Raw genomic sequence first — 13,304 nt, forward strand, 5'->3', positions numbered from 1 at the left:
TTGGTGACTTAGCTAAAAATGGTTCCCCGAACATGATGTTGAACCACATTCCAAACACAGATGAACTGGGGCTCGTGACTTCGTAAAAAAATGCAACAGAAAGACACGAATAGATGGAGTGCCCCTCCAATCTACTGGGTTTGCAAAGCAATTTTTCATTGTCTATCCATGAGTGAAATTTCTACCAAACGTCAAGCATTGGTCTCTAAGCAATGAAAACACAGCAAGGCAACCATAAAAACAGCAAAAGCAACGTGAGGATTTGCGGCAACTTCGCTTACTTCACTCTGGTTTCATGAACGAAAGTGAGCTGATGATTTTTGTTCATATATAGAGCAAACTATTACAAGGGAAATCCTGTATGGATTAATATTATCTTGTCATAAAATAGAGAGGAGCTAAGTGCACAAACTACTACTGTCATGCCATGAAACAAAGAAAGGCCGAATCCTTCTCCTACCCAAAATCAAACAAATTCTAGGGTCATTAGCCGCCTTATTAAAACTTCATCTTAGCATTGTTAGCAACACACAGGTGCAACTACCCATTCCCAGCAGGTTCAACGATGCTATCAGCTATGAAAATGCAGAAAGGGTTCAAAGGAAACAACTTGCAGATGCATCAAACATTTAGACAACAAACAAACCCAATGGAAGAAACCCAACCAAGTCAGAACTTCAGCTATTCCAATCCGTGTCCTGCATACCCATCGCGATAACAAATTGCAAGAAGAAAACTTACGGTGAATGTGCAAGCTTACAGTATACCTATCAAGCTACCACAAATCTCGCATTTCTGTCCCCCCAAACCCAGGCCCAACCTATGGGTTTATCAGCCCCAACAACGGTAGAACTTAAACTTTCTTCGCATAACAGAACCCAGACATAGAAAACAAAGATAGTCAAATGAAATGCAAGGGAAAGCGGACGGAGTTGGCTCTGGATTTTAGCAACAAAAATGATTGGAAAAGTTCAGGGCAAACTCAAACAACACATAAAACAGCAATTTTCCAGAAAGAAAAACAAACATAGGAGTTCCACCAAGTAAACTGCTATAAAACACAACCGAGAACTTTAGGCATCAGTATTAAAGAAAACTGGAATTTTGAGGCAAGAAAATAGCTTACAAAGCTCTGCCGAGGACGATGGTGAATTCGCGAGCCTGAGAAAATTTGCGATTCCTTGCTTCGGCTCTTTTCTTCGCGGCTTCTCCTTCCCAGTGGTTCCCTCGGTTCCTTTCAATCGTCACCCAGTTCTTTTCTCCCTACCCTTACTCAGCCGTCATCCAACCTCTGCTCTCCTCCCAGATTCTAACCGTCACCCCAACTCCCTTTCGCTCTCTCAGTTTCTTTCTCTCTCCCCTCCGCTTCTTTCACAGCTCTCTCGTTTCTTGTTTTTACTCCCAGCCGTCATCCAATGCTCTGCTCCCCTCTCTTTCCGTTTTCCTTTCTTTTATATGGCTCCCAAAACTCAACCCTATCAACAATGGTTTGGATGAAGCCAGATGGCTTGTACTCTCTCCATCGAACGGAGCCAACCCCAGGCCAAAATAGCCGAGAAATACAGCTGCAATTTTTCTGCTGCGGCTGAAACCGAAACATGAATTTTCTTTTTTTTTTTACTTAATTTAAATAAAAATAATACAAGAATAATAATTCAAACAAACTTAAATAAAATATACAAAATTAGTAACCTAAAGATAAAAAATAAAAAGCTACGATTTTCCTCTTTTTCTTCTTTTTTACTCTTTTTTTCCCTTTTTTCATATTTTTTTTTCAAGAAAACATTGAATTTAAATCAAAACAACTAAAACATAATTTTCGAATGCTTTTTCTTTTTCCCGAGAAATTCTATGCTAAAACTTAAAAATAAAATAATAAAAAACTAAAAACTAAAAAGTGAATAAACCTAGCACAACAAATAAAACTAAAAAAAGTAAATGAAATTACACTGAAAATTTGGTGTCTACATTCACACATCACACATACGCGCGCGTGCGCGCGTACTCACACACACACTCTCTCTCACAGACACACATAGAGACATTTCCCATATTAGCATACAATTTATTAATATTAAAAACTAATATTTGAAAAACTAATATAACACAAAAATAAAACATAATATTACTACTAAACTATGCATTACACATGAAAAAAGAAATTTCATTCAATGCTTGCATTCTGTCTATTATCAAATGGATCTTTATTTTATGGATCAAATAAATTAAAACTTCAACAATTAAGTTTCAATTTTTAGATTTCAAACTTCACTTTTCAATTTTATCATATGCCTCCTAAGTGAAACTAATAGGAATTTTCCCCTATTATTGTGAAGTAATATAGTCTATTTTGGTAACTTCACAAACATTTTCTGAAGGAAAGGCGTTCTTGGAGTTGGATGGTTTCTATTACTTTGGTTCTATTACAATGCTTGCATTCTGTCTATTATCAAATGGATCTTTATTTTATGGATCAAATAAATTAAAACTTCAACAATTAAGTTTCAATTTTTCGATTTCAAACTTCACTTTTCAATTTTGTCATATGCCTCATAAGTGAAACTAATGGAAAATTTCCCCTATTATTGTGAAGTAATATAGTCTATTTTGGTAACTTCACAAACATTTTCTGAAGGTAAGGCGTTCTTCGAGTTGGATGGTTTCTATTACTTTGGTTCTAGTTGGATGCCTTTTTTTTCCAGTTTTTAATGGATAAGTTTTTTTTCCATCATTTTGTCTATATTAACCCTCCAAATATACCTTATTAATATACATATCCCAAGTTATCAAAAAACACACAAATTTTTTCTTTCTTTCCCTTCTTTTCTTCCTCCTCCCCTACCTGAACTCACCATCATCGTGCCCTCCTCTCCTTTTTTTTCTTTTCTCCTCTCTCCCTCCCTTCTCCTTCTCACTCTTTTCCCTCATCTCCCCTTCCTCCCTTCTCATCCTCTTCTTCTCCTTTCTCCCTCCCCCTTCCCTCTTCCTCCTCCTCACATGACTGGTTGCACCACTAAACAAGGAGGAGGAGAGGGAAGGGGGAAGGAAGAAGGGAAAGGAGGAGGAGGGAAAAGAAGAAGGGAGAGTAGAGAGAGAAAGGAGGAGAAAAGAAGAAAGGAAGAAGGAGAAGAGATGAGATGAGATGAGGAGAAAGGGGAGAGAGAGAGAGGAGGAAGGTGGCCAGCACTAGGGAGGTAGAGAAGAGGAGGAATAGTTGTGGTATGAGGAGGAAGAAGAAAAAAGGAAAAAAATAAAAAGAAAAGAAGAAAAAAAAGATATTTTTTCTCCAAAACTTCAAATACACAAAGTAAATTATAATAAGTTACAATAAAGTTTTATATAAATACCCAAAAAACTCACCATCCAAACGCTTGATTAATATCCTTTTATATAGAATGTACGGTAGGAAAAAAAAGCCATAAATTTGAAAGTTGTAACTCAATTTGTAACCCAACTTTGAAAATTTTGTTATCCGAATGTATAGACCAAAATTTTTAAGTAGTTGTAGCACTCTCCTTGTTGCTTTTCTCCATCATGGTCACTTTCAAATATCATGCTATCTTACTTTTTATTGAACTTTTGCTCCCCTGTAATTCTCTCCCGTGCTTCAGTTCTTTCCAAGGGGCTGCAACCTTAGGCTTTTTTGATAAATGGCACTAATACTTTTCCCGAATCTTGCTGTTCATTCTTCTTTGTTTTTGAAAGGCTAAGGTTGAGGATCTTTAGAGGAAGCATTTGATCTAGGGGCAAAGCTAGAAAAAAAATTCAGTGGGTAAGGTTAATATATGAAATTTTACTAATTATAATATGAAAAATATATGTTTAGATAACAATATAAGCCAAAAGTTATGTATATAATTAATTTACAATTTAGCAACAAAATAAATATCTTTCAAATCTCAAATTTCTAATAAAAGATTCTTCCATTTCTCCTCTCACAACCCTAATAAATTTTCTCTAGATTTTTGTTAAGATGAAACAAAAACTGACCAATTTTTGTGAGTTCCAATATGTAATGAAAAAGTTAAAAAATTTTCAAATGGGTATATGTAATGGGAGCACATTAGAATAGATAAAGAAGGAGAATAGATGCAAATTGAGTCTCTTTCTTTGTTTAGATAAGGTGGCGTCATTTAAATGTTATTAAATTTTTTGGATATTAATTGAGACATATAACAAAGTGTACACTACTACATTGGATTTTGTGAAAGGGTAATTTTATTTAAGTGTGGAAACAAACCTACAATTTTAAGTGCATATATGGAGATTTTGGTAGGACAATAATTCTTTAACATTTAAATTTTACTAAAAGGGTAGTGGGGCAATTTCTTTTAAGTGTAGGGGAAAAATTACAAATTTATATGTAGATAAGAAGATTTTGATGGGTCCAGTGGGGCACTTTCTCTCCGTCTTTGAGTTGATCCCATCGATCGCCAAATGGTTTTGCATGAATTGTGTTTTTCACATATGTGTTTTTATTTTTTGGTGTCCACGGTAACTAGAACTGGTAAAGAAATCCAAAACCCAATAATCCACCCAACACGCCCATTAATTTTAAAGGATCGGTCATGTCAGATGGGTAATGAATTTTGTTAGATTGGGTAAGACCAACTCAACTTACTCATTGGACGGGTTGAATTTTTTATTTGGGCACCAAATACCCAACCTGTTTAAAAATAATTCAAAATAATAAATATAACATTCAATATACCTATGCCCATCCGCTTGTTTTTGGACATGTGTTAACAATTTGTTGACCAATTTGTATTCACAATTCTCATATATAAGTTTTAAATCAACTTTTTAATTTTTATTTAAAAGAAAAAAGAAACTTGAAATAAAAACTTATACTTATTTTACTTTTACAACATTTGTTAAACGTGCTCAACTTGTATAATGACTTATTATGCCTTTTAAGAATATGTTGTGTTCCTCCCCCTCTCCCCTTTTTTTTGGTTGTTGTTCTCAGGTTGCTACTTGCTTCTAGTTGTTAATATTTCGTGTACGTAGAATAGAGTTTTAAATTTGTTCTAATTGCATTCTTTTTGTGACGATCCCACCTCCCCCTAAGGCGAACCAAAGGGTTTAGCGGACTACCTGCCCAACTCTCGTCGGGACTCAGTCGTTCACTTCAATCCTCACTTAAAACCGGAATAAACCACAGGAATAGATATATCAACAATCCAAAACTTAAAGTGAAACTTATATACATTTCTATCTCAAAAGGGAGTACAAACACCGAATATACAAAGGTTCTCAATCCTTCATACATCCAACCCGTGCCGAAAGGTAGGGCGAGAACCATTACAAAAATCTAAAACTAGTCTAGGCTAGTCTATACCGAGCTCTTGTCCTTGCTCGCCTTCCCCTGTTAAGGAAAATAAAACTAAAGGGATGAGCTAAAAGCTCAATGAGGTTCCGAACACATAATCAAACAATAGGTTCAATGCATTAACCATCAATATTCAATAATTCACGAAACATTTACAATGGAAAGCAATACTAACACAGTCATTCATTCGTTCGTTCGTTCATTCATTCTCCTGTCATTCCCCTTATTCCTCCAATCATTTAAAAATGCATTTTTGTAAGTAAAACCCTCGTTTGCATTGACATTCGTCCGTTCATTTCATTCACCCCCTCCTGGACGTTGGCCAGGCTCCACCCGACAACAAGGTAATACTCGAGTATACCAAACGTTTACCCAAGGTCACCAAATCGCCCGACCGAATCCGCTTCTGGCTCGAGTTGACCGGCAACGAAGGGCAAGGGCCCAATTCAGCCAAACGGCTTACATTCATGCGCAACTAGCAGTTAATTATTTAATCATTGAAAATTTCACATTCATTTAGGTCGAGTGCGATAAAGTACACACTCGCCTAGAAAACATTTAACATGTTATCATTCATTCATAACAAGTCATATAATCAAGAACAAGCCAATGAAATATAACAAACAAGGAACACTCACCTATTTACGCAAAATAACGTCCAAAGTGTCCTTCCGGGTATTACCCTTAATCACCAAGGAACCCTAATATAATCAAAAGAACACATTATACTTCAACTATCAAAGATTTAAGTGATTCAAAGAAAATTCGAATACGTACTAGTACAAAATATAAGTTTTGGTAGTGAGAAGAGTACATTGAAACCAAAAGATATAAATAAAATATTTGTAACACTTAGACTCACTCGTAAAACTTTAAAATCTCCATTTGAGTTGAAGTGACAAAGAAAATGTATTTCTATTAGTCAAAAATTTTATTTTTCCAAGGGTACAAGTTTCGGCCAGATTCTAACTTATATACCTCAATAAAAGAAGACGCAAATATCCTAGATGGTTCATATGGTATTCGCTCTCAAATCGTTATCTAATTTTCGAGTGTAAATTTGGGCAGCACGTCCTTTGTATTTACCTATTTTTCAGCCATTTATGACTTTATTATTTTCCTCAATCAATCCCAAAGTCACACACAAAATCATCTCATTTCAATAGCCATTCCATAGGCTCCAAATCATACAAGTACAAATCAAGTTAGGAACATGTGCGGAAATGAAGGTTGAGTCAAGAAACAAAAGACAGATTTGATGTTGTTTTGCGTAACGGACACAACCGAGACTATGCTTATCGGATTGAGGTTCAATTTATACCGTTTCGAAACTAAGACAAAGGCCTACAACTTTGATGAAGACCACTCAGTCCAGTTTGTAGTGTATCTAAGTCAAAATTGCCATTTATAGAACCAGGATCTCACATTCGGGCTAGTTAACCGCACTATGCGTAAACAACCATAACTCAGGCTACCGAAGTCCAAACGAGATGATTCCAGGGCGTTGGAAAGCTAAGACATAGCACTACAACTTTTGTGTTTTGACTAAATGCTAATTCAGTACGTATCAAGGTGAACAAACGCGACCAACTTGGTGCACTGTCAAAACTGTCCACTGACTTTACTCCCACGACAGTCAGGGTATTTTCATCTTTTCATAGGTTACGTTGCTCCGATTGAGTTGAAATTTTGCAGGCAACTATGAAACATCATTCTCTACAACTTTCATGTTTCGTTCTAAGTCTAATTCGGCCTCTACCATAAAGAACTGGAACCGGACAGAACTAAAGCTATAATTTTCAGAAATCTGGAATTTTGTTATATTCAAGCTATAATTCACATTTGTACCTTAAAACTACCACTACTTTCTCCTTTACAAGATTATATACCATATATATACATCATATAACACCCAACCCATATAAGTGAATAAATCAAAACCCTAACTCAATATTCCTCCCTCCAATCATCAAAACCATTTGAAACAAGTATCACAAGCACAATTCTAACATTAATACCCCACTTAATCATGATTAATGGAGAAAGAAAGAGTGATCAGCCATTATACCTCAAGACAAGACCTTGCAAGAGTGATCCTCCACTACTTCTTGAAATTTTTAGTTCCCTAAACTTCCCAAGCTTCCAATTGCAAGTTAATCGGTCTAGATTCTTATTTTTTTCATTCAAATGAATCAAACTCAAGATGAAATGGAGTTTCTTCCCCTTGCTTTTCTCTCTCTCTCTCTCAGCCAAGACAAGCAGAAAATGATGAAGAAATGGAGCCAAATGAAGATAAGAAGGCAAAACAATTAGTTTGGTCAAAGGCCCTTAGATGGCCAACAAGTGTCTCCACCAAATTCCACTCATTTTTTCTTTTTTTTTTCTCTCTCTCTTGGTCAAGAATTTCGGCTGCCTTGAAGGGCATTTTGGGGTGATTTTTGTTGATATCAAAGTAAGGAGATGAAGGTAATAAAGTAGTATTCAAGTGGTGTGCTCAATCGGTAGCGCGACACCCGTCGGTCGAAACCGATATTCCTTAAATCGCGTATACTAGAGTTTTAACTTATAATTCACTAATTTATTATTATCACTTCTACTCACACTCTTAATATCATCTAAAACTCACCCTTAATCACCATATTTATTGCACTAGCGGGTCCCACATCGATAATACGTTTCAAATTTAACGTACACTAACTCATACTAGGAAAATGAATTTAAAACTGTACTTACTTGTAAAAATGCATAGAAATTTTAATATTTTCAAGGAAAGTATAAAATGTAGACAAAGAAATAAAATAATGCTGAGAAAATGTGAAAATTTTTTTGGGTTCTCACACATTTACAGTTCTCTAACTTGTTTTATTTCATTGTTAATAATTCCTCATCAATATTATAATACAACAAATTATATGTCTCTTAATTACATTTTCAAGTATAATATAATCTAACATTCAATAATTTAAATACATAGAATATTACAACTTACAATAAAGCAAATATGAATAGTAAAAGTAGTAAATAAGTTGTAACAAAAATAAGTTTCAATCAATTATAGTATTAAAAAGTAATGAGTAAATGAATTTTTTTAGCTAATTTATTTAAATGTACAATTTATTATCTAAAATTCACAATATAAGCAATATAATATATTATTATATTTATGATGTGTTTCCAAGAAGTTTAAGAAGTGAGTGTGTGTTTGTGTATGTAAAAATGTGTTAGTATGTGAAAATATATTTATGTATGTGAAAATATGTTTATGTGTGTGAAAATTTTTCTTTGTGTGTTAAAATGTATGTTCAAGTTACTGGGGGCACTAATAAAACTTATGTTCAAGTTAGGAATGATGAGGAGGCGCTAGTTGCGAAAGGAAACAATGGAGTCATGTCTGATCTGATTGTTCATACCCTACCAACGAATAGAAGGACAACTGATCGAGGGGAATCAGATAAAGGAAAAGAAATGGCTGAGGATAGGGAGAAGCAAGGGGCTGATCTCGAGAGCAGCAGTGTTAGGACGCCGTCAGCCATGGTACCAATAGGTGTGAACAATAAGGCTGGTGTTTCTGCTTCTCAGAAGCAGCATATTGCAGGTGATAGGGATGACGGAAAGGTCGTTGTGGATCATGCCGAAATATTACCTAATGTGATTCCCCAACTTGAAAAGGAGATTCGATAGGTAGTTATCACGAATCAGTTGAATACTAACATGTAGTTCGTTGATGGAGAGATGACTGGTTATGAAGCTCACATTGGGTGCAAAAGTCTATTGTAGAAATGTCGGTATAGGAGGATGGAGAAGGTATTGATGAGGGGATGGAAGTCGAGCTGCCTCCATTTGCAGGCAGCTTGTTGCCGAGGATAGTTATTGAGCAAGAAAAAACATTGGCCTCTTCTCTGCTGGCGCTGAATATTGATCAACCTGGTAAAGTTGAGAAGGGATTCAAGCAAGCAAGGGGAAAGGGTGTACAAGCTCGATTTCCATCTGATAGGTAGTTTTGGTCCGCAACTTCTTCTAATAACTCATTCCAGGTTTTGTATCATGATTAATGTAATTCTTTGGAATATTAGAGAGGTGTCTGAAGCCCCAAATCTGAGAAGATTGGTTAAATTAGTACGTTTGCATAGTGTTAAGTTCGTAGCTATATCGGAGCCAAAACTTGATGTGTCTAAAGTAGGGCTGCAAACGAGTCGAGCCGAGCTCGACTTAAAAATAGGTGGGCTCGAGTTCGAGCTCGAGCTCGACGAGCCTAAAGAATTGAGCTCGAACTCGACTCGACTAAAAAATACTAGGCTCGAGCTTGACTCGATACGGATCGCGAGTTGAAGCTCGATTTTTGGCTCGCGAGCAGCTCGAATCGTGAGCTCGAAGTTTTGACTCGTGAGTAGCTCGTTAGCTCGAATTTTTGGAATTAGATCTAAGGCTTCTACTCCGTCTCCTAGCTTAAGTTTTAAACAGAGTCACTAATAACAAATTGTACATCATTAGGATCATACAAGAACAAAAAAGAAAACATAGGAATTGAAGGAACGGAGAAATGAAGGAACAAAATCCCATTAGGCATATACATTAACACATTTCAGATCCTTGACACTTCTTCAGGAGCTGCATCAATACAAATGAAAGACAATTTGATATCAAAATAAACTGACTCTGAAATTCCGTTCTCATCCCTCAATTTGAAGCACATTTCTAATCCAAGGTGAAACTCACATCAGATTACAGTCACATTGCCACCTTATCCAACGCAATCATACAAAAAAGTGCAGAAATCACCAATCATCCGAGTCTCAACTAAGTCACAAGACAACTGAAACCCCACCATTCCAAGAAGCTCAGTACAGCAGAATCAACAATTCAACCATTTAAACAAAACCCAGAAATGAAAGCCAGTTACTTTAATCATCAATACCCCAATGTACATTTTCTCTTTTACACATTGTCTAAAAGAAAGCAAAGGATAAGAAAGAAGTGAAATCTCACCTGAGTAAATGCAACTACAACAAGAAGTCCATCAACAGAAAGCAATCCCACATAAACTCCAACCAAAGCATGATCATAATCAAAAAAGGCCTAAAAACTTTTTACTAAATACAATCATAAATTTAGAAATACATGTCACATAAAAGTCTAGAATTTAAATGCCCAGCACTTCATACAAGTTCAACATTCTCGGTCACAAAGTTCAATATCAGAAAATAAGTAAATAACAACCAAAAGCAAGCCAAGAACTTTTTACTATAGAAACATATTGAACTACAAAGTACAAACTAAGCACAATCATTGAAGTCACGAACTTCTTCTTTTCCTCTGATCAGCAACAGAAACATATTAAACCTGGATAAGTTTGCAATGGCAATGGCAATGCCCGGACGTGGAGGGCCCAGTCTGAAGCGCAAAGAGTCACAAAGTTTTAGACAATCTACAAAAACAGCAACTAAAAATCCTGCCCAGAATTCAACTAATGAACAGCCCAAACAATAAATTAAACAACAGCTAAAAATCATCTGAAAAAAGGGAACTAAAGCAGCCAAATAACTTCCATTTTAGTTGCAATGAAACCAGCCACCAAATAGATCATATACACATATAAAGAAACCAGCAACCAAATGAATAAAGAGACCAATAGCCAAAAAAACTAAGAATATAGATTACCTAAAACATGAAAAAGTTCAAGGAATAGGCAATGAAATCTCTTGTGCTAACTTTATTTTCTGCAAAGTAAAAAAAATAATAAAGACCAAGATTAATCTAACTATAAAACATATTGTAATAGAAGAAATAGTAATTTGCAACATAATTACCTTATCCCTTTTCTTCACCCCGTGTAGCTTACGACACCAATCCCCAGCACACATCAACATTTCTACAGTTTCTGGAGCTAAAGAAGCACGGTAGGAGTCAAGCACTCTAGTTCTAGCACTAAATGTCGCTTCGAAAACTACGGTGCTAACAGGAATGGCTAAAATATCAGCAACCATCTTAGGCAAAATCTTGTATTTTGTTGTGCTTTTCCACCATTTCAAAGCATCTAAATTGACAATATCCAGGCTCGACTTCTCCGTAGCAGTGAGAAGGCCATCTTCAAAGTAGATATCCAGCTCATTCTTCTCCGGTTGAACGGGTTCCACAGTAGCAATATGAGATAGAAATTCACACATTCCAGTAACGTGTGTCATTGTAGAGGATGAACTACTGCTACTCTTGCTAACTGGATCATTTGTCACTATTTGACAGCTTGGTCCAGAATCTCTTGAACTTGAAACATGCACCTCCACATACTCGACATATAGATCATACAATGCTTGTCGAACTTTGTTTATATTCGCTTGCACTTCATACAGAGGATATATCAATGGAAAACAGTAGTTGATAACTCGTATCTTGAGCCTGGGATCCAAGATGGCTGCTATAGACATCATCAGGTTACACTCACCCCAATACTTGTCAAATTTCATCTTCATCTTCCAGACCATTAATTGAATAAAGTTGTCTTCATCATTTGCTTTGCTATCTAGAAGCATTTTTATCCGACAAACTTCATTTAAATATAAATTAGCTGTCGGATAATCACTCTCAGATATTATATGAGTTGCATTCCAAAAAACTCCTAAAATACTGCACACTTCTTTTACCTTTTCCCAATCTTCTGTGGAAGGACAAAAAGTATAGCTTGACTCTCTGTCTTTGAATCTCGGGAACACCTCATGGAACTTGAGAGCACAAGCTAGCATCTCATAGGTCGAATTCCACCTTGTTTTGTAGTCATAAATCAACACTTTTTCAGGCAATCGCAGCTGGTGTACAATTTCACCAAAGATCAATCGCCGCCCTTCAATTTTGATTACAAACTCTACACTTGCCCTTATGTCATGAATTATTTCTTGAATTTCACTAAGGCCATCTTGAACCATTAGGTTAAGTATGTGAGCACAACATCTCACATGGAATAACTTTTCTTTGGCCAACAAGCACTTGTTTCTCGAGAAGGTGTCCTTCAAACATCGTAGTGCGGTGTCATTATTTGACGCGTTATCAACTGACACTGTATAAATTTTGGTTTCAATGCCCCAATCCAACATGCATTTGTAAATAGCATCTGCAATGGCAATGCCCAGACGTGGAGGGGGAACATGCACAAAGTTGAGGACCCGTTTTTGTAATCTCCACTGGGTGTCAATCCAATGTCCAGTTATAACCATGTATTCAATTCTTTTGTTCTTGGACTTTCAAAGGTCTGTGGTCAAGCTGATTTTCTTGACTTTACTTAACAAATGCTTCAATTTTTGCTTCTCTCTTTCATACACGGAAAGACAATCTTTCTTGTTGGTAGTCCGGCTGATTTTTTGCCATTCAGGCATCCCCTTTTTCATCATTAAGTTGAAGCCATCTTCCTCCACAATTGAAAAGGGATGCTCATGCATAAGCACCCACTCAGCCGCGCTTTGTCTCATGGCAGCCATGTCAAACTTGCCAGTATGAAAGAGGGAATGAGCATTTGAGCTAGAATCAGCAGTTGAAAATTTGAGTTTTTGCTGGCGTGCCTCTACTATTTTGAGTTTCTCTAATCGTTTAGAACAATTTTTCCGATGCCTTAACAAACTTGAAGTTATACCGGTCTTCGTCTTTTTGAATCTAGATTGGCAATACCTACACTCTGAGTAAATTGTTTTTTGAGGCCCAACTTCCACATCTTCGAAATCATCCCATGCTTCAGATTTTCTGGCTCTCTTTTTCTTTTTAAAAGCATCTAGAGTATCACCTTCAATAGCTTCTTTGTTTGAAGTTTGAACAGGAGCTTGTGTATCGCCTTCTAATTGCTCCTCTTCACTTCCTAATTCTTCATCGCCAAGAGAGTATTCCAGCTCTTCTTCGTTGTCATTTCCACCCTCTGTATCAATGATATTCACAGGACTAGTGGAATTCGCACCAGTCCTACCTAGCTGTGAAGACGCATCTTCGACAGACT

At 36.3% G+C, this 13,304-nt stretch overlaps 1 protein-coding gene across 1 annotated transcript; it reads right to left on the bottom strand.

Moving 5' to 3' along the window:
* Positions 1-9,904: 9,904 nt before the first annotated feature.
* LOC113757881 (zinc finger BED domain-containing protein RICESLEEPER 2-like) lies at positions 9,905-12,537 on the bottom strand. Its single transcript, XM_027300959.1, has 3 exons — positions 11,140-12,537; positions 10,319-10,408; positions 9,905-9,940 (listed from the first exon to the last, which is right to left on the bottom strand). The coding sequence occupies exons 1-3, from the start codon at positions 12,535-12,537 to the stop codon at positions 9,905-9,907; spliced, it is 1,524 nt and encodes a 507-aa protein (XP_027156760.1).
* Positions 12,538-13,304: the final 767 nt, after the last annotated feature.

The sequence above is a fragment of the Coffea eugenioides genome, unplaced genomic scaffold (genome assembly GCF_003713205.1).
Source record: "Coffea eugenioides isolate CCC68of unplaced genomic scaffold, Ceug_1.0 ScVebR1_3393;HRSCAF=4599, whole genome shotgun sequence".
NCBI lineage: Eukaryota > Viridiplantae > Streptophyta > Magnoliopsida > Gentianales > Rubiaceae > Coffea > Coffea eugenioides.